Source organism: Esox lucius, chromosome 8 (genome assembly GCF_011004845.1).
Source record: "Esox lucius isolate fEsoLuc1 chromosome 8, fEsoLuc1.pri, whole genome shotgun sequence".
NCBI classification, from domain to species: domain Eukaryota; kingdom Metazoa; phylum Chordata; class Actinopteri; order Esociformes; family Esocidae; genus Esox; species Esox lucius.
In genome coordinates, this window is record NC_047576.1 from 12,473,328 (window position 1) to 12,494,116 (window position 20,789).

General features: G+C 39.2%; 2 protein-coding genes across 10 annotated transcripts; one reads left to right on the forward strand and one right to left on the reverse strand.

Moving 5' to 3' along the window:
* Window positions 1-172: 172 nt before the first annotated feature.
* btbd2a (BTB (POZ) domain containing 2a) lies at window positions 173-8,006 on the reverse strand. 8 transcript variants are annotated; one of them, XM_020048712.3, is made up of 10 exons: window positions 7,748-7,858; window positions 6,881-7,449; window positions 5,765-5,884; window positions 5,478-5,634; window positions 4,907-5,012; window positions 3,484-3,681; window positions 3,162-3,354; window positions 2,977-3,064; window positions 2,388-2,534; window positions 173-2,233 (listed from the first exon to the last, which is right to left on the reverse strand). In XM_020048712.3, the coding sequence occupies exons 1-10, from the start codon at window positions 7,841-7,843 to the stop codon at window positions 2,072-2,074; spliced, it is 1,836 nt and encodes a 611-aa protein (XP_019904271.1). In that variant the 5' UTR covers window positions 7,844-7,858; the 3' UTR covers window positions 173-2,071. The 8 variants fall into 8 exon arrangements, 7 of the variants coding, with proteins under 7 accessions (XP_019904271.1, XP_010869948.1, XP_010869945.1 ...); XM_010871646.5 differs by lacking the exon at window positions 7,748-7,858 and adding an exon at window positions 7,928-8,006 and having other exon boundaries at window positions 2,072-2,233; XM_010871643.4 differs by having other exon boundaries at window positions 2,072-2,233; window positions 7,813-7,877.
* Window positions 8,007-11,030: 3,024 nt separating this feature from the next.
* On the forward strand, window positions 11,031-20,343 carry hmg20b (high mobility group 20B). Of its 2 annotated transcripts, none has more exons than XM_010871651.3 (9): window positions 11,031-11,163; window positions 12,611-12,709; window positions 12,951-13,178; window positions 14,671-14,791; window positions 15,411-15,466; window positions 15,595-15,664; window positions 15,758-15,973; window positions 16,249-16,381; window positions 19,764-20,343. In XM_010871651.3, exons 2-9 carry the CDS (start codon window positions 12,635-12,637, stop codon window positions 19,774-19,776), a joined length of 912 nt encoding a protein of 303 aa, XP_010869953.1. In that variant the 5' UTR covers window positions 11,031-11,163; window positions 12,611-12,634; the 3' UTR covers window positions 19,777-20,343. The 2 variants fall into 2 exon arrangements, with proteins under 2 accessions (XP_010869953.1, XP_010869955.1); XM_010871653.3 differs by having other exon boundaries at window positions 12,975-13,178.
* The last annotated feature ends 446 nt before the right edge of the window (window positions 20,344-20,789 follow it).

Genomic DNA, 20,789 nt, shown 5'->3' on the forward strand with positions numbered 1-20,789 from the left:
AATATTGACACTTTGCACTTACCACAAGTTTTCACATTCTAGCACACATTGAATTTTTAGCTTTTTCTATTGTCGATTGTAACCTTTTGGAGGTTATGCACCCATATATTTATTTTTACATCAACTTTAGTAAGAACTGATTTCACATGATTTGGCAAACTTGGGGACAAGGACAGTTGTTAAATTGGAACATTTTATTTACAATGTACAATAGCCAGACTCATGTTTTTAATCTGCTATAGCACGGAGTTTGATACCTTAGGCAAAACAAAACTGTTTAACGGATTTCAATTTTTTGCAAAGAGAGGATAGTGGGGGGGGGGGTTGGACTGGCTTGTAAAAACACCATAGCAACTTTAGTTCAATAGTAACCTTTTCAAGATCTGATCGGTGTCAAGTGGAACAGCATCATTCAAAGCTTGTCCTGGCCAAGTCAAATGCACAACTTGGTTTCAATACTTTCGAAAGTTCTCTCTCATTTTTGGTCATTCTTGCTACTAATCCAATTATTCTTATCGCATTTCATAAGTAAAAAAAGGGCATCCGTTAAAACAGTGAAGTATTTGCACTACATTTCCTCTGCTTTTGGAGCATTTGGCAAGCATGCGATTAAGTACATTTACAAATATCTCAAACCTTAATGAAAAATGAGAGAAAGCCAACATGCCTTGTTATCCAAACAAGACTTTAGCATTTTTTTGTTGTTGCGTTACTTACATATCTAAAGCATAAATACTGTAAAACAGTTCTCAAACTTGAATTTCATTCACAATACATATCTGCATTTAGACAATTGTACATTCAGTTTCATCCATCCCAGTTTTGGGTCTCTATACTGGTCAATTAAACAAACATGTTTTGATTAGTTGATTCACCAGGTGTCAGATGGTTTGCTTTTCTTCCAAAGTTTAACATTTCAGCGGTTGATTGCCTGTGTCCTGTCAAAGTGCATCAGTGCAAAGTACATAAGTAATAATTTTACCATTGGTGAAAAGATTTATGAGAGCATTGTCAAGTAGGAGCCTGGAAGTAAAAACTTTCTTGTGTAGTATGCATTGTATATTCTATGCATATGCCTATTAAGACTTGAAACCTGAAGGTAAGTAAGGATTTCAAATGTCTCTTGTTTCTGCACATCGTCTTCCAATGGATGTCTACAGCTTGATATTTGATATTTTTCCTTCTGATTTACATCACATCCATATATAGATCTCAATTCCTAAGCTCCATATGTAACCTCAGTTTGGCAGATTGTAAAGTTTATAGCAAAACGTCCTACCACTCCAACATCTAAGGAACAATTTCTGGAAATTAACATTGCATTGATGTGCTACTTTAGATGCTGAAAAAGATCTGATGTGATCAAACTACTTATCTTTGAAACAAAAAAGTTGAATTACATAATTTAGTGCTTAGAATTAGGCCATTAAAATCATGTAGACAGTAAAAACAAAAGGTGTCGGAATGGGTTCATAGGGTGGCTGTGTGAACCCAGCCATAGTTCAGTAAGCCTTGCAATCATTGCAGAGGTAAAGGTATCTTTCAAGTACAGGTCAAGACAGGATTTTTTGTTTTCACATTTTGTTTTGTCTCATCTTTAACGACAGAAAATTCAAAATATTCCGTTTGACAGAAATTTCAGAGAACCTGCGTACTTCCCTCAAAATAAAATTTGCTTCTGGAAGATCAGAACAGAAACAATCCTGAATAAAAAGATGACCGATTGGTATTTGCCCAAAACAATTACCCATTCAAACACTGCACATTAGAACCAATGTTAATATCAAACGTTTGTAACAATCAGCAATAATTATTTTATCACATCCTGGTTAGGTTAGCCATGGCAGCTTACTGTCCTTTGAGCATTATAGTGACAGAGTGATATTGAGTAGTGGTAATGACCGATACGTTTTCATTGGGCTAATGAAAAATAGTATTTTAGGCTGTGTCTCAAAGGCCACGTTATCGCCCACACAGTAGTATTTGCACTGTATGGGTAATAGAGTGTCATTTGGGACTCACCTGCCATTGGTTCTAAGTTCCCTGGGAGGTCAGAGGATAGGCCTAGTGATTATGTGTAGAAGATGACCTCTGGGATCTGTCCGTCCTCTACTGAAGTGCCATTGTTGTTGCCCGCAGCATAGCAGAAGGTGAAGTAGGTCTTTGTGCCGATGGCAGGGGCTTCGTGAGTCACTTTACGCATGCCTTTGGTGCCATAGTGAGAGTCTGGTCCCTGAAACATATGAAGAATTGTGGTGAATCTGAATCACAGCAGGTGAATACAAACGTCTAATTTATGAAATGTTACACTTACAATGTAAAGTAAAAAGTGCTATATAAATGCAATGAAATGAAGGGGATGGTAGTGGAGTAGTTTTCTGCTGTACCTTGAGGGTGGCACATGCAATGTAGTTGACACTGGGCAGGATCTCCACTGGTTCCTTAAACATAACCCTGAATGTGTTGGAGGAACCATCACAGCTGAAGCCTGTGTCGTTTTGACCCAGAACAGTGTTGCTGTCTGTGTGAATGATCTGGGAGAAGGGTGCCAACAACACTGGTCTGTATTTATCAAATCAACTCAACATAACAGAATTAATGTGTTACATAATGGGTTAGGTGCTTGAATAAGTTCAGGGTCCATACATGACTTCATTCGAACCAGAACAAAAAGCTAAATCCCAAGCTCTTTCAAAATTGTCAGCATATGGACAAAATCTAAACCTGCCATCCAAAATTCAAGAGAGGCAAATTTGGTATATGTCCAAGAACAAATGCTGCTCATTAACTCAAGCTAACTATTGTTTCATGACAGTTCTACGGTCCCATTTATATACTCTGTCTACTAAAGATTAGTATTTACCCTGTATCTATTTAACCTGGTAAAAACTAATGTTTTACAGGAACTTGAACTTCCCTTGTATGTAGTTCTATCTATGCAGCAGACACTAAGTAGAGGATGTTATTCCTCTTTACCTGTATATTGACTTGGTAGTCCGTGGGACCATGTATCGAACCATAGAGGCCAAATCCCACCACAAATATCCTCCGATTTACTGAAAACCTAGGAGAGGTAGAAAGGGGTATGGAAGGTTACACACGTGTGTGTGTGTGTGCGCGCGCGCATGTGTGTGTGCGCGCATATGCATACATGCACTGACCGGATGCGGTCACTCGTCCCGCTGTAGCCCCAGCGGCTCTCCACTTGTCCAAAGCGTGTGATGCTGCACTCCTTCCCCCGCAAGCAGCAACGAGGCCGGTCAATAAACTCAACATGAGGCTTGGGGTTCACCGTGAAGTGGAGGAACAGGCTCACCACCTCCCGGTCACTAAGAATACCAGACTGAGCTGGACCTGTTATAAAAGATACAGTAATATGTAAACGGACACAAAATAATGCCAAGCATTTTTCTATGTGAGATTCATTCATAGCCTGTAACCCTGCTCTCAACAGACAGATGCAGTCGGGATGTGAGAGGTTACCTGCAGCAAATTCCTCAATGGTCATGAGAGGGAAGCGAATAAGGGCCAGGGCTTTTCCCAGCACTTTGCGCTTATTCTCCGGAGTGGGCTGGTATTGCTGCCTCTGAGTCTCTGCCTCCGCCCAGCGCACCGCTGCCCCAAACAGACGCACCTCACGCAGCCCCAGAGTGTCTCTCTCCAGCACTGCCACCAGTGTGTCTACCAGAGACAAGATACCATAAAAGACCAAAGTGTCATGTCCAGTTCATCTTGGTTTTGTTAACACAGAAAATACACTTGCCCCCCCTCAACGACATTCTTAAAAATAGTAACTTGCTCTGGACAACATGGGCCTTTGTCAGTGATTATTGGCCAATAGATTAACGCCGGGCAGATCTCTCTCTGAACTGTCTACACGCCCATGTCTACCCCTCAAGCACTTGTTAACACACATCATTTGATCAGAAGTAATGCAAGTGTATATGTTTTGTCTTGGGGCAAAAACATAATATAGCAGTTTTAATGCAAATTCCCTGCAATTGGAACACAAATAATTGTTGGCTGTTTTCAATACAATATCTGAGTAAGAGCTCCTAACCAAATCAATGGACCATTTATCATTGTTTTAAACTAGAACATTTTCTAATCAACTCATTGTGGCCCTCCTGCCACAGTGGAAGACAATAAAAGAAAAAAGAAACAGGAATGGCACAACATGACTAATCTCTGTGTCATATAAAGTGAAAGCTTAACAACTGTGCTGTATAGAACTAGTCAGTTGGAGCAGATCGTTGATGTACCACTAGCATAGGATCGGTTCTATGATCTGCCATAAAACAACTGACATTTAAATTACATAGAATACAAGCTACAAAAACAAAAGCTCAGCATATGGGGCATTGAACAGTCCAGACTCCCAAGGTATAAAAGGATTATATCATCTGTTCTGGTACTGTCCAGAAATGTCTCATAATATCAGTGTTCAATTCACAGACCATACTGTTTGGCAACAACAGCCAGACCAAAGAAAGCATGTTGTGCACTTGGGAATAGTTTTTATTAGGGGGCATCATCACCAGATTTGATCTAGTTGTTTCTCCAGTTATTTGCAGTGGGATGGGTTGGGTGGGAACATTTAAAAAAAATTAAAAAAGTAATAAAAGGTTGGCTTGAAAAAAATAAAAATTAGAAATTATGATCAGAAAATAGTAAGTTAATGCCAAAAAGCTAAATGAGATTCCTAGGAATAAGACATGACAGGTTCTTAAATTATTTCAAGCCCATTAGAAGTTGCTGTGACAAAACAGGGTCATTGGTACAACTGCATATCACGAGATTGGGGAGGACAACAATGGGAGAATAAATATAAAATAATGCACAAAATGCAATATGATTATTTTATCAAAGAGTAGGTGTGTGAAAATGTTGCAATAATGAACTGTACCCAGGTCAATATCAGTAAAGCCCTCAGCAGCAAGGGCATCCACAGTGTTCTTGTCGATGTTCTCCAGGCAAAGGCTGGCCAGCTGAGGTTCGTCAAAGAGTCGAGCCTGAATTGAAATGAATTGAATAAATCACTTTCAGGATCATACTGCTATCAACCTGCTTCTATTCTAATAATACCTTATCGATTCTAATATCCATTCCTAAAGACATATATCCTGTTTTTCAGTTGTTATTACATAGCCTGCATTTCCCTTTTACGTGTTTTCTTACCCCTTGTTTTACCAGTGCCTAGTACCAACACCTCAGCAGGCACGGGAGTTGAAGATCAATAATACACTAGAGGTGAACACATTCCTCAGTCAAAAAACATTATTGAGCTCACAGATGCCTGACCTACAACAATGTGACTTAGACCACAAAGCCAATCAGAGGCCCTTTATAGTCTGCATTTCCAATGAAACCACATTCCTCGTCAATGAAAACATCTGAAAACCTTTTTCCCAGTGTTTAGGGAATGCATACATTTTACAACACATTACAGCCTGCGATGCCAGCTGTTAGCTAGGTACCTGTGTGAGCAGCATGAAGGCATTGTCAGCACGTAGGTTCTTCTTGAGGAAGTCCACACAGTGGGCCTCCAGTGCAGGCACTGCATACTTCTTTGCTGTGTACAGTGTGGTCATCACGGTCTCAGGTCCTATCTGCACCTCGTCCGAATACAGGAACCTGGATTAAAAAATGTCAGGACAGTAAGATACCTTACAGGCATTTCAAGCAGAGTTTTACTGAGTGGTTGCTACTAATGAGTAAAATGGGATTTGAAAAGGTGTCAGACATGTCTTGTTTATAATCTTACTTGAGCAGGGCAAGAAAAGCAGCCGGTTCCACATCAGGCAGCTCAATCTCAGTCGAGGTAGTAGCCATACCACCATTGAACATAGCATCAAAGACTGCACTTCCTACGGCAAGAGCAAATCTACAGAGAAAAAAGGTTTGTGATTATTAATCAATGTATATGATACTTCCTTGTGTTTTGACCACAGTCCTGGTTAGCCCAGAAGCTGCTAGGTTACATATGTAATGTACCACACACACACACGATGTATCCCTTTAAACAGATCGTTAGAGGGCAGTTACAATGGTCCTATGCCCAGCCATTGCTGACCCCTGACCGATCTTAGAATGTATGGATCATTATTTTGTTTCAACTAACCACATCATATTGCAATATATCAGCTGATGGTAAACTTTGCCGTACCCCTTAAAGCCAAAGAAGTTAATTATAACTGTTAACACCTAAACTTTATAAAGACTTAAGACCATGTATTTTTCTCCTGCACCAAGACATTCATAGGCTTTCACCAAAACTGGCTTGCACTTCCAGCGATTGAATTTGTAAACCATTATGTAATTGATGGTGTTATTTTATATCTCGCACGATTTTCCATCCACAAATCCATGAAAACTCACTTCACATTCATGAAAACTCTTCCTGTCTTCCGAATGTGAATTATATACCAAATCCCTTAAATTAATATAAAGAATAGGTCATATAATCCCTCAAATGCACTGTTGTCCCACATTATTTTAGATATCTGTCAGATTAAGACATCGTTGATGACGTGACACACAACCATTGGTTGATGCATGCGAGGTCTGAACTGGGTATGCGGCCATTGTATAGGTTACGATCGACCTCACACACATACATATATATTTATATATACACACATATATACACATACATATATACACACACACACACACACACATACACAAACAAACATATATTTACAAAAAACAATTGTCATCATGGGCACTACAGAATTTGCGTTATTGGTCAATAGATTCTGCAATGTACTGGTGAATCCCATCAAATTAGCAATACGAAAAGGCAACGATTTTAAGCGTTGCCTTTGAAAACAAGCAAACCATACACACATTTAAACGATTGTGTACTGTATGCGCCTACCTGTGCGCTGGTATCCGCTGCACTCCCATTCCTTTCCCCACCAAAAAATGCACGTCACTTAGCACCTCGTTGTTGAAAAGAAATGCAAATCTTTCTTTCACGGTGTTTTTTGTGGCCTGCCAATTGTACACTGGCTCCCGATAAACCAATGCGGACGCGGGGCTACTGGGAAGCGATGATGATATGTTCGGGGGCTCCGCGGAAGCTGCTGTTGATGCTGTCATGTTGGTCGCTGCTCCTGGCGCGCCTACGGCTGTTGGTGCCCGGGTCGCCGTGGCACTCGGACCCGCGGACTGCGGTGTAGTGTGTTGCCTATTCGGGGATGCCTCTACTCTGACATCGGCGCCCCCGCTACGGTCTGGGCCTGGTTGAGGGTTTGAGTGTCCTGCTGTACGTGGTGCACCTCCAGTTGCCCCCGCTAGCCCCTCGTTGGTAGCGGGCGAGGAATGGGCGTTGTTGCTCGGCTGAGCATTACCCAGTGGTCCGGGAATGGTGAAATTTAGACATGGAGCTCTGCTATTGCTCTCCCCCGCAGCCATCTTGGATGGAGAACACTGCAGGGTTTGCTGCTGAGATAAACAGGCACAACAGCGCATACCCAGAAACACAGGAGGAATGATTGAACCTCATGAGGTAGCGATGGAGAAAGGTGGCCTAAAATGTCTGGACAATCAATAAACAGGCTATTCTACCAAATAGTCTGTAGTCAAAATATTTAGGCCAAATGTTGACATTTTATTTAACAAATAAATTAATGCAAACCATTTATGATTTTTTGAAAATGCAACTAACCGAATGTAATTTCACATGTATTGCCCAAGATTGTTTCGATAAATAACATTTTAATTAATTATAAAAAGTTTTTACATAAGCAGATGTCAAAAACTTCACAGATACCCTGCCTAAAATCCCAAAGTGAACGCAGTGTTTACCCAGCACATACGACCTAACTATGGACCTCATGAGTGGTGGGAATTTCGAGTGTATCACAAAAATCTAGTCGTGTTAGGGTTTAATTAAATGTAACACAGCTACCACTGGCCTTACTCGTTACTACAGCTCGCATTGAATTGTGGGTGACTCTGTTAATGAGCGAAGTTGACTCGTCAGTTCAAGCTGGACCAAGAGCGGCTTCTGTTAATCGGACCGGTATCGTAGCAAGAACTTAAAACGCGGACTGGACTGTAGCCGGAGTCTTCTTATTGAGACAGCTATTGTGGCTGTTCACCTGAAACAGTCGTTTTATTTGGTTCCCAAAAGGCTCTTCGTCTCAAATGCTTTAAAAGAAGCAAAAAATAAAACAATAAAAAATAGAACCAGGGACGCCGACAGGAATGACAGGGCCCGGGACAGAATTTAACATTTAGGAAACAAACCACGGACAACATTTTTTATTAACAGTAACATTACTGTCCAAAAAACAGGTCATACACGTTTTATTGTTTAATGTTTTAATTCATAACTAGGCCACATTCAAATCCATTTATTTTCAACACAGGTAATTAATTAGGCAATCTTCTCAATTCATAACCTACTCAGTCCCAGTCAAACATTACTTGCTACATATAAAAACTACTTTATTTAGACGTTCTCTTTTAGATTTGTCCATCCATTTCTGTGCTCCTACTTTTGGTTGCATGGTGGCAGTGTTTTAGCGAGATAGCTACAGTACTGTAATTAGACAACTTTATTGGTTAAATTTTGTCGTCCTGGTCTCTAGCTGCCATTATAGTTTCTTACAGTAAGCAAACCTCACTCCTTACGGCATACTTATGCTATGTATAAAATCATCCAGGTAAAATGCCCATTCACAAAATGAGCCAAGGTGGAAAGCCTTGCTTGCAGCTGGCCATTGGCTAGGAAGTAGTGGCATGCTCCAAAAATGATAAAATGTAACTTTTGGATATCACCCTGATTGGCTTTTTATGTTAGGGTATCACTCTGGTTGGCTGTAGGTGTTAGAGTATCATTGATTGGCTGTTCGCCAGGTAAAGCACTATATTCATTTACAAAGTCAAACAGGCAGCTACACTGAAGGTTACATACTGCCTTATGAGTTACAGCTACAGTGAAGCACAAAGCACTTAGCTACTTTGTTCAAGTGTACACTTCCTTAACCATGATCAATCAAATACATTCATATACCTTCCTTTTCTCACCATGCCACACCATTCCCTATCTGTCAGCTGGGAGGGCCCATATACCTGGATCAGACATTATATTCTGTGTCACCAAACTGTCAGAGCTTTCTTGGGGAGTTAGGGGAGGGCAAACGTCAACATTGCTAATTTGTGATCAGTAGCACTGTCCATAACAGTCAATCAAAATTGGCGGCATTGTAATCACAATGTGTGCTGTTAGAAGAACAATATGGTGGAATGTAATTCATGTCTTGTTAACCTCTGTCTGGTGGTCATTCGTGATGGTCCAGGTCATGGATAATGCTTTCTAATGTGACTGTCACCATCATATTCAGTAATAGCCACAGCTGCTAAGTTACTACTGTTACTTACTTATTCTGCCTCACTCATATATGAGCGTTTCATATTTTTAAAACTTTGCTTTTTAAAACCATTTCTTCTGTAGCGTAGCAGGCCCTGACTGATTAAGCTACCTAGAGGCTTTCGGCTGCTGCCTTGAGAACAAAATGGGACAGACCATAAGAGAGGGGTGTTTGGTCTCAAATATAAATAATGTATTAGAAGGCATGATTTAATTTGAGTACCATTTTGAATAACACAATCAGATCTTAAGACAAAAAATAAATATAAAAAACAATGTATTATTCTATTTTAATATATATATATATGTATATATATATATATATATATATATATATATATATATATATATATATAATTAATATTATTATTTCAGAAATAATAAGTACAATACAGATATTTTTGCAAGAACTTCTATCACATGAAAAACAAAAAAAGGAACAATCAAGCTGTATGGAGGTTAAGTAAGAAGTATTGCATCACTAACAAAAAGTGTAATTTAAGATTGTACATTCATTTTACTCTGAAATACAGGTTATTCGAAAGTTGTGTATTATTTAGCAGAATTTTTTTTTTTTTGTAAAAATGAGAAAATATTATTAATTTATTTTATGGTTGTATATATACTAAGTTGTTCTTGACTGATTTCGATTCTTTTTGATTACTTAGGGCAAACTTAATAGTAAAGATGTTCTACTTTTATTTCATAATTAGGATTTAGACCAGAACAATATGTATATTGTAATATTTTTTATAATGTATGAAAAATACTTTATGCATTAATTAAAATGGCCTAAAGTAGTGCAAAAATTTGTAAAATTTAGTTCATGCATTATTTGAAACTTTTATTTAATTTTACAAAAATTACAAAGCAATGCAAACCTTATGTGTCTATGAAGCCTTGTGTCTCTTTGTCTGAATGTATACCCCTGTGTTCAATGTTCTTGATTCATCCTTTTTGTTTTGTTCATCTGATATAGCCCATATATTTTAAGCGGTTTGCAGTAGATTTATAAGTATATGACCAATATTGTAACAATCACTTCAAACAGCATTCTCAGCTAATGAGAAAACAGTCATGGTATTAAAGAGAATACACACGATTTAACAAGGTTTTTAAATAGCACCAGTGGCATGTTTTGATTACTTTTTACATCCATAACACACTCGACTGATGTAGCCAACGTGAACGTCATCCCATGAGGATTTATCTGAGCTGTGAGGTCTGGAGCTGGAACCCTTTAAACAGAGGGCTGACCAGAAGGGGGGCAATTTAGGATTTAGGACAGATGAGATCTCTAAATAGTTGCATGACTCCTCTGTGGTTGTTGCAGAGCAAGTTCAAAAGCCAAGTCACAACATTTGACCCGGCAAACAAAGATCATATGTCCAGTTACTAACCAATTATAATAATAGCATATAGATCAAATACTAGTTTAATATCACATTATTACAATAAGTTACACTTATCATAATACATACCGAAATGACAGCAGAAATACTGATTCAGTAAATATAAATACATTAGATCTGTACGTTTCAGACGTATTTTCAGATGCAGGGCCTTTGAGGCATATCGCCGTTTAGCAGAAACAATCAGAAGCGCGAATACAAAGTTTCATTTCTATCAGAATTAACTAACCAATCATGTGAACGTTACTGTGTCAGCCAATCAGCAATACGAAGACGCTCTTCCGGATTAGGTTGAGGCAGTTGGAGAATTCACTTATGGGGCGAATGGATGAATAATGAACTCGCCCGTTAAGAGAACCAAAAAAAGGGGTACGTAGTACAATATTACATAACAACAGAAATACATTAATTGTGTATGCAAAAGTTCATTTATTGTGAGTTAAATCTTTATTGCATATTTACTTATATATCTGACGCATTTTATGCCAGTGACTGTACTATTATTATTTAGCTACTGTAGCACCTACCGTTTTCCCATTGTCCGTCCCATCGATTATTGCTAACGCTACAGCTAACATTATAAAACATAACTATGGTTTGTTAGTTCGGTAGTTATTTAGCTAAAGTTAACCACCTTGTTTAGCTAACTAAACCCAAAATTATGAATGCAAGACTACATCGTTATCAGAACTGTGTCACGATCATGACTTTATTCTAGCTGCATAATTAGCTGTATAGCTAAAATTTTCGCTTGTGCATGTTTTTGGCCACAAGTATAGTATATGAGTATTCTCCACTCGTTCTGAAATGATAAATAGTTCAGTACTTGGCAACTGAGTATACGACAACGAGTAGGCCTATACGTAACCAGTAAGTCTGATCCGTGTGTTGTAAATGGCCGGTGTTCCAAAGATAAGAATTGTTCTTAAGACGCAACGCGGAGTGCCTGAACACATTTACTAAACCTACGATTCTCTTATTGCTTTTATTAACTGTTTTTAAAGCGGTTAGATCTGTAATAAGTATTTATTTGGCCGTATAACACAGCCCAATTGTTCTTTGAAGTTGAGTATATTCCCAGCTCACATTTATTTAAGTAGTGCTTATAGAATTTAGTCCTGCACCTCATAACTATACTCATAGCATCAGTCGTTGAGTCCATCCTCACCATCTCCATCACCATCTGGGTTTAGAGAAGGATTAGAAGACAAATCTCCAATTGAGAATATGCAGAGGCTAGATAATTCTCAGTTGATTATAAATATTTCTTCAGACCTTTTTTGGAAGTAAATTTGATGCGTAACAGCAGTAAACATGGTTGTTCACCAAAACAGCATATTTTGGCAACTGCCTAAAGTTTTTTGACAGTTGCGAAGCTAGTTAATGAACAGTTGTATCAAGGCTTTCTGATTTGAAGAGAAGGAAAAAGTAATCTACACCGCCCATTACTCTCAGGTATGGAGGACGGTGTACACCTACCTCTTGATCATTTCACAAATGTGGAGCGCCACAGGAGAAAGCCCTAGTTCTGTTTTTATTTTATTTTTGGAAATTGCCCTATTTAGCACTGTATGTTGTCTACCATTTTCAGCACCATAACGCCGAGTGCAATACTTAGTGTGTGCGTTTCCTTTGCAGTTCAATTGACTCCAAACCACATTCCATATTACAGTCCCTGTAATATTAATAGCTATCTTGTCAGTTATATAAATATGGATGAAACCCTGCTGTCATATTCCTCTGACGCTATCAGCAACACCGTAAGTGAGTAATACCTCCCTAGTGGTCTTTTTAATCCAATACATCAAACTTTCAGATCATTCACAGGGATAAGGATATCATGGGAGGTGTGAAGCAGGAACAAAATGACGGACCTCCACCAAGAGGCATGTCCTCTGATGCAGCACAAGAAGAGGCAAGAGAAGTGGGAAGGACCCCACATACACTGACATGAAACCTAGTGCCGTCTGCGTTTACCCACAGTACCCCCTCTGTGTTTACCCACAGTACCCCCTCTGTGATTATCCATATGTTGCTAAAAAAGGTTTTATGAACTGACCTAGTGTGTAGTTTTATGATGAGGTTTTACGTTTTTAATTGTTATTGTTTATACACGCTTTGACATGGCTATTGTTTGATCTTTTCATCCTGGATAGCATATCCGTTCTCTTTCTGTACAGCCTGTGAAGAAGAGAGGTTGGCCCAAGGGTAAGAAGAGAAAGAAGGTTTTGCCCAATGGTCCCAAGGCACCAGTGACTGGATATGTGCGCTTCTTGAATGAACGGCGAGAGCAGATACGCGCTAAGCACCCCGACTTGCCGTTTCCCGAAATCACCAAGAGGCTCGGCGCCGAGTGGAGCCGTTTAGCACCTCATGACAAACAGGTACCTGATGGCTGGATGAAAAATATAGTTGTAGCGATAATATAGAAATATTACTCTTTAAAAACTGATACAGTAGAGGTTATAGATGGGTATTGATGTAGTGAAGTGTGTGAGAGAGTGGATTGAAAGGTTAGCCCACTTAGGTTACCGTGGGACAGCTAGGGAATGAGTGCAAGGGAACGTAACCTTAGTGACAAATAAATATACATTTATAATCTGACTCCATATTGTTAGTAAATAAGTGTTGTCGTAAATGACCATATGTTGGAAGTCCTTGGTAAAGGTTAGTTACTCCTTTCATCATGAGCCTAAAATGACATGTGTTTCTGGGTCCAGTCAGACTGGTCAGAAACCCATAACTCAGGGATGCCCACAATGGCATATGTTCCTGGGCCTACCCAGATACCCAGAACTCAGGCATGCCCACAATGGCACGTTCCTAGTCCTACACAAAGACCCAGAACTCAGGGATTCCCACAATGGCATATGTTCCTGAGCCTACCCAGATACCCAGAACTCAGGCATGCCCACAATGGCATATGTTCTTAGGTCTACCCAAAGACCCAGAACTCAGGGATGCCCACAATGGCATATGTTCCTGGTCCTACCCAGAAACCCAGAACTCAGGCATGCCCACAATGGCACATGTTCCTAGTCTTACACAAAGACCCAGAACTCAGGGATTCCCACAATGGCATATGTTCCTAGGCCTACCCAAAGACCCAGAACTCAGGGATGCCCACAATGTGATGAGTTCCCAGGTCCACTTAGACTCAGAACTCAGGGATGCCCACAGTTTGATCCATAACCCGTCCAGTTTAATAAAGCATATCAGATTATTCGGCCCTTTATGGGGAACAGGGGAAATCCAAACACTACAGATAAATGTCCACAATATCATGCTTTTAGTTTGCTCAGAATTTCACACCTCTCCAGGTGAGCTCAGGAGGGTGGGGCTGACGGCCCACACCTGGTGTTCCAGATCTTTAGAGAAGCAAATGATATGCAGGACCCCTGAGTAACATCACTCGGGGTCTGTTGGAGACTTGGTGGGGCCAGAAAGTCCTCTTTGTCGAATGCACTCCAGTCTTCCTCAACAGACATTTATTATGCTACATTGAAGCCTGGTCTCTGGGGAGCCACGTATGTGCATGTAGCCAGCAGTTTTACCAATGAACTACAGCTTTGAACTTCTTTCTAATGCTTAAACACGGTATCTTTGATGTTTTTTTTTTTATCCTTTACCCAATTCAAATCACAGTGTGGTTTTCTATAAACTACCACTAACCATTCCTGATTATAATGGGGGTGACAGTGGCAAATAGAAAAACAGGCACTGAATGTGATCTGCACACACATAGAAGCTTCTGGAACCACAGGGAAAGATCTGAGGAAAGTCATATCAGTAGCCTATGTTATAGACACAACATAGTGGTGTATTGACATCTTGTGTGTGTTTTGGTGTGGACTAATGTCTGTGCTGTCCTGACAGCGCTTCCTTGATGAAGCGGAGCGAGAGAAGCTGCAGTATGCCCGTGAGCTGAAGGAATATCAACAGAGTGAGGCCTATCAGATCACCAGTGCAAAGATCCAGGACAAGAAGGTCAAGAGGGGTAAGTTTTGGTGTGTTTTGCTCCAGTTTCATCAGGTTGCGTAAAACTGTTCCTTTGTAAATGTCAATTTTATAATCGTCTTTACTTGTTTGCCTCACTTGTCTAGTGAATATGTTCGTTTGGATTAGGTTGTATGTAGGGCTGGGCAATAATTAGTATAGTATTCAATTATTTTTTTTAAAGTGATTCAATAATGAAAATATTGTTATAGTGAATATCCTGATATTACTAATGTTGCTTATAACTTATTCAGAATTAGAGAGGATGTTTCATTTGGCATGTAGTTAGAATGCTGCACACCAATGTTACATTGTTTGCACTATTTAGATTTTTTGTTTGTTTTATTGATTACTAATATTAAAAGTTGTATTAAACGAAACCACTTTTCTTTCTCGAGCTTAAACAGTATATACAAAAACTAAAGGTTGTGTTTTATAAAGTATATTTTAAGATTATATATACAAATAAATATATTGTCATTAATATCAACAAAAACCTTGAATACATCACAAGTTTTGGGCCATATCGCCCAGCCCTAGTTGTATGTACTGTATAAGTAAATGTAATTTTCTTTAGTATACAGTTTCAAATGACGTTTGGTATGTTTATCGTTTTTTAGAAGAGGCTCCATCTGTCATTATCAATGCTAATAGCTCTGGATCTGCTGCTCAAAAGGTACATTGTTTTATGTCATGCCCTAATGCATGTTGGATGGCTAAGAGTCACAAGTTTTAGACTGACTACTGTTATACCTTTTGTGTCATGTATTAATGGGATTTTTTTTTTTTAACCATGTCTTCTAGGTTACAGATCATCTGTCCAACAGATTTGATGTTCCAATATTCACAGAGGAGTTCTTGGACCAAAACAAGGGTAATGGAGATGTGAAGGAGGGAGTCTGGTACATACAAAGCCTAAATTAGCAAAGTAATGTTTCCCCGCTAACGCTACTGTCTCTGCCCGCAGCCCGGGAAGCAGAGCTGCGGCGTCTACGTAAAGCCAATGTGGAGTTTGAAGAGCAGAATGCTGTTCTGCAGAAACACATCGCGGACATGTACACTGCCAAAGAGAGGCTGGAAGCTGAGCTGGGGCAGGATGAGCTCCGGACCCAAACCCTGCACAGGCACCTGTTGGCCATCAAACACACACTTGTCAGCAGTCTGTCCACTGTGGCCCTGCCAGGTCAGCACCATGTCACGGGGCCCTCCCGTCATCTCTCCCACTGAAACTCAGCCCAAGTCTCCGTTTACGACTTGGCTGCAATTATTCATGTCATGTTTCCTTTCTTTGAAAGTAGTCAGTTGATGTAAATAGGCCCAAACGGACATTGATGAGCTGTACAAGACATTTAATGTTTTCAAAGAACTTTTAGCTTCAGTATTTGTATCTGTCAATGCGTAATGTTATCCAAATAAGGTTGAAATCATATATACAGTTTTCTTCCCCCCCCTTTGCAGGCACAGGTGAGACCCCTTCTCTTGGTACCCTGGACTCTTACCTGAGTCGCCTGGTTGGTACTCTGGAGACCAACCCTCATGAGCACCGGGCCTTGCTGGCACAGCTACACCATGTCCTTTCTCACTTAGACAGGTAACACACCTGGGATGAGGACGTGATGCCTTGAGACGTAGACATTCTGAATTATGACAGGGGACGTGAGCCTTTATTAATAAAGGGGTATACTTATAAAAATTATGTCAGCTTCATGTTATAAAATAAGTATAGTTTAACATTGTGGGACCGTATTTCCACCTGGCAGCATCTGTGTCTATCAAAATGACACAGACAGTTATGTTTCTACTTTAGGCAACTTCTATGTCATTTTTAACCTTACTAAACATTCCTGAAACATAAGATGGCATTTCCTAATATTTTAAATGCTTGATATTGATAATACCCTTTAATGATGGTAAAATCATCATACCTCCATGAGGTATACTGCCATTGCATTAGCGTGTGGCCCTTGGGCCTTTACAACCATGCATATTTGTAGCCTTCTGGGGCCTCCAGTCTCATAGTAAGGAGCCCTTTTTAACCATCATTCTCAAAATAATTATTACAACCTTGAAACATTGGGACACTGTGTAAAATGCAAATAAAAACACAATACAATGATGTGCAGATAATTTAGTACAAATACAACATATCAATTGATGAAACTGAGTGTTATTGTTTTTGGAAAAATATGCCCATTTTGAATTTGATGCCTGCAACATATTTAAAAAATAATCTGGGATAGGGGAATGTTTACCACTATGTTTCATCTCCTCTTCTCTTAACAACACTGTAAGCTTTCGGTAACTGAGGAGTTCAGTTGCTGTAGTTTTGAAAGTGAAATTCTCCCATTCTTGCTTGGTACAGGATTTCAGATGCGCGACAGTTTGGGGTCTCCTTTGTCTTTTTTTGTTTCATAATGGACCATATGTTTTCCATGGGTGAACATTTTACTACTGAGCCATGCTGTTGTTATACGTGCAGAATGTGGTTTGGCATTGTCTTGTTGAAATAAGCAAGGCCTTCCCTGAAAAATATGTTGTCTGGATGGCAGCATATGTTGCTCCAAAACCTGTATATATATTCAGCATTAATAGTGCCTTCACAGATGAGCAAGTCACCCTTGCCATGTGCATGAATGCACCCCCATACCATCCCTGATGTTGGCGTTTGAACTGTGCGCTGATAACAAGCCGGATGGTCCCTTTCCTTTTTAGCCTGGAGGACGAAGTGCATAATTCCCAAAAATAATTTCAAGACAGTTTTCCACTATGCCTCTAAAATGAGCTCAGGTCCAGAGAATGTGGCTGTGTTTCAGTATCTTGTTAATATCTGGTTTCTTCTTTACATGGAGGGTTTTACCTTGCATTTGTGGATGCAGTGATGTACTGTGTCCACAGACAGTGGTTTTCAGGAATGTTCCGGAGCCCATGCAGCAATTTCCACTACAGAATTGTCTGTTTTTAATGCAGTGCTGCCTGAGGACCCGAACATCACAGCCATCCAATATTTGTTTTTTGGCTTTGTCCCTTTCGTACAGAGATGTCTCAGGATTCTCTGAATCTTATAATGATATTATGTACCATAGACTGAGATCCCCAAACTCAACAATTTTACGTCGAGGAACGTTATTCTTAAATTGTCGCACTATTTGCCTGTGCAGTCTTTCACAGAGTGGTGAACCTCTCCCCATCTTTACTTCTGAAAGACTAATCTTCTCTGGGATGCTGTTTTCTTACCCAGTCATGTAACTGACCTGTTGCCTATTAACCTAATAAGTTGTGAGACGTTGCACCTGGTTCTTTTTTTGTTTTGCACAACTTTTCCAGTCTTTTGTGTCCCCTTTCCCAGCTTTTAAAAAATCAGATTCAAAGTGGGCATATATATATTTCAAGGAACAATAAAGAAATTCAGTTTTAACATTTTAAATGTTGTATTTGAAAAAATGTCTATTGAATATAGTGTTCAAATGATTTTCACATCTTTACATTCTGTTTTTATTTCCATTTTACACAGCGTCTTTTTGGGAATGGCGTTGTAGAATAATAGTCAATGCTAAGCACTACCATAGGGTTTCACTGCCAAACCCCTAATAAGAGTGACATTTTCATCTGACTCTTGAAACTGTTAAATGCTTGCGTCGCCTGTTGTTTTCTCCACTCGGTCTGTCTTGAAAAGGGCATTGGCGCCTCAGGGGAGGAACAGTCTCTTCTCTCCTTAATTTTGTTCTGGATTTGCTTAACATTAAGCATTTGATCCGCACAACACTGGGCATTTGTTGGATGTTTCATTGCAATGTTTGGCACAGATATGCACACTCAAGGCACATTAGGCATCATGTTAGACTGCTCTGGGTAGCTGGAGACCTGCATAGACAATTCAGATCAGTAAACTGAACAATGGGTGTCAAATGTGAATTGCTTACATGAGAAGTAAGTGTTGTCCTTTTAACACTGCCACAGTCTTCATTTCCTAACACCGTGTGTGGATGTTGAACATTACTTGTTTTGACAACACTTTCCAAATATCATTGGCAGTACAATATTACACTTACATCTTGTAAAAGGTACAGTGCTGTGCTGTTCACTGATACTTTGCATTTAACCCTTTTTTAATTGGAAACACGTAATCAGTTACGTTATTCACACCCATGCTTTAGTGTTTTTTTGTGCAACCACTAACTGTATAGCTAAGGCAATATCACTAGACATATAAACACTGTTATTTTGACTGTATGGCATCATTGAATAGGAATGCATATGGTTAGCGGTTTAACTGGGATACAACAGCCAGCCGACCATTTACAGAAACAGACATTCATTAAATCAAACTCATGCAAAAATTAAGAAATCTCACTGTGGCACAATATGCACAGCTATTGATAGGTTAATTAATCCTGTTTTGTATAGTCCGTGTTTGTGGTTTTAATTCTCACAAGGTGGCCAGTGTGGGACAGAAAATGTTGGGCGCTTTCTGTAATTTGCTCTGGATCAGTTGAATTACTTGCATACATGTTGGCTATATCCTTGACCACTGAGACATTTCACGTTTACATATACACATGTGAAAATCGAAATATTGCACATTAGGGATCTTTCAAAAAGATATTATGGGAGAAGATTAAAAAAGTTTCTGAATAGTTTGAAATGATTCTAAATAAAAACATGTTGCTAATGGATTTCATGAGCTGTGTGAATGTAAAAAATTATAATAATAAAGAAAATGTGTGTGTATATATATTGGGGTTGATTCTTTTTCAATCTACCATCTTTGGGATGTTTATGCAAATACCAAAACAATATAGGGCCATGGGTGGATGGGAAGGGTTCCCATGAGGATTCTGTCATTGATTTGTGAGCAAAACATATCCCTAACCTTGTCAAATGAAAACTCTTGCTAGGTCAGCATGCATACAGTATAACTTATTGTCTATGGAGGATCACACTTCTAACAGTATTTTCCCTCACTTTATTTTCAGTGAGAAGCTATGAGGGCCTTCACCTATAACAACTTGATGTGGATCCCTGGATGGTGTAATGACAGGTGAAATTGATGCGGTTCACAGTGTAGTTAATGGATAGGTGGGATGTCTTTCTGGTGTAACATACAGATTATATATATACTGCATCTCAGTCCGTACAACGTTACTCTGTAATTGTGCGTCTGTATGTGTATGTTGGTGGAGAGAGTTGTGTCAAAGCAGCCATACCTGAACCCATCTATAGTTCTTGATGATTTTTGGAAGAAACAGTTTACATGCATTTTTGGAGTGAATGACCTTTTCCAGGTGTCTTCACTTGAAATAAGGAGGTTCAGATGTGTGCTGGTGTCAAATGAGAGACCAAATTAACTGGAAAAGATTGCAGCAATGTTTTCAGAAATGTTTATGTTATTGATATTTGTTTTGGAGTGGGGAGTTTTGGATTTAGATTTTTTTGTCATGATTTATTTCTATGAATTTGAAATGAATGTTTTTGTATTCTTTGTAAGCATATCAATTTACAATAAACAAATGTGTCATTTCCTGGATGTCAATAAAAATATGACGCACATTGAAATTTGTGACTCATGGATGTCTGAAATGGTGTGACGAGTTCATAGCAGCTGCCGGTTGCTTCACAATGGGTAGCATTAGGGGAAAACAGGGTTTTGGGACCAACTGTCTGACCCTAGTCTCTCCATCCCACCAGATGGTGGTATAGGTCTATGTACAAATGTTGGTGGTTGGGTTGATATGATTGGGTTTCCACTCTTTCAAAAAAGATATAGTAAAGTCAGTTAATAAAATTGACCATTCTTGGATTGTTTCGATCCACTCTGTACAGAATAAAGTAGTTTACATCCTAAATGGGTGTTTCTGATTGATTTGTGTAAAAAAGGGAGTCTAATTCTGGGCACAGAAGATGTGAACTAATCTGTACATCAGTTTAAAGGGTTATTCAAAGGATTTGTTCGATCTTTATGTATTACCTAAATTCTAATAATACTTAACTCAATTCTATTT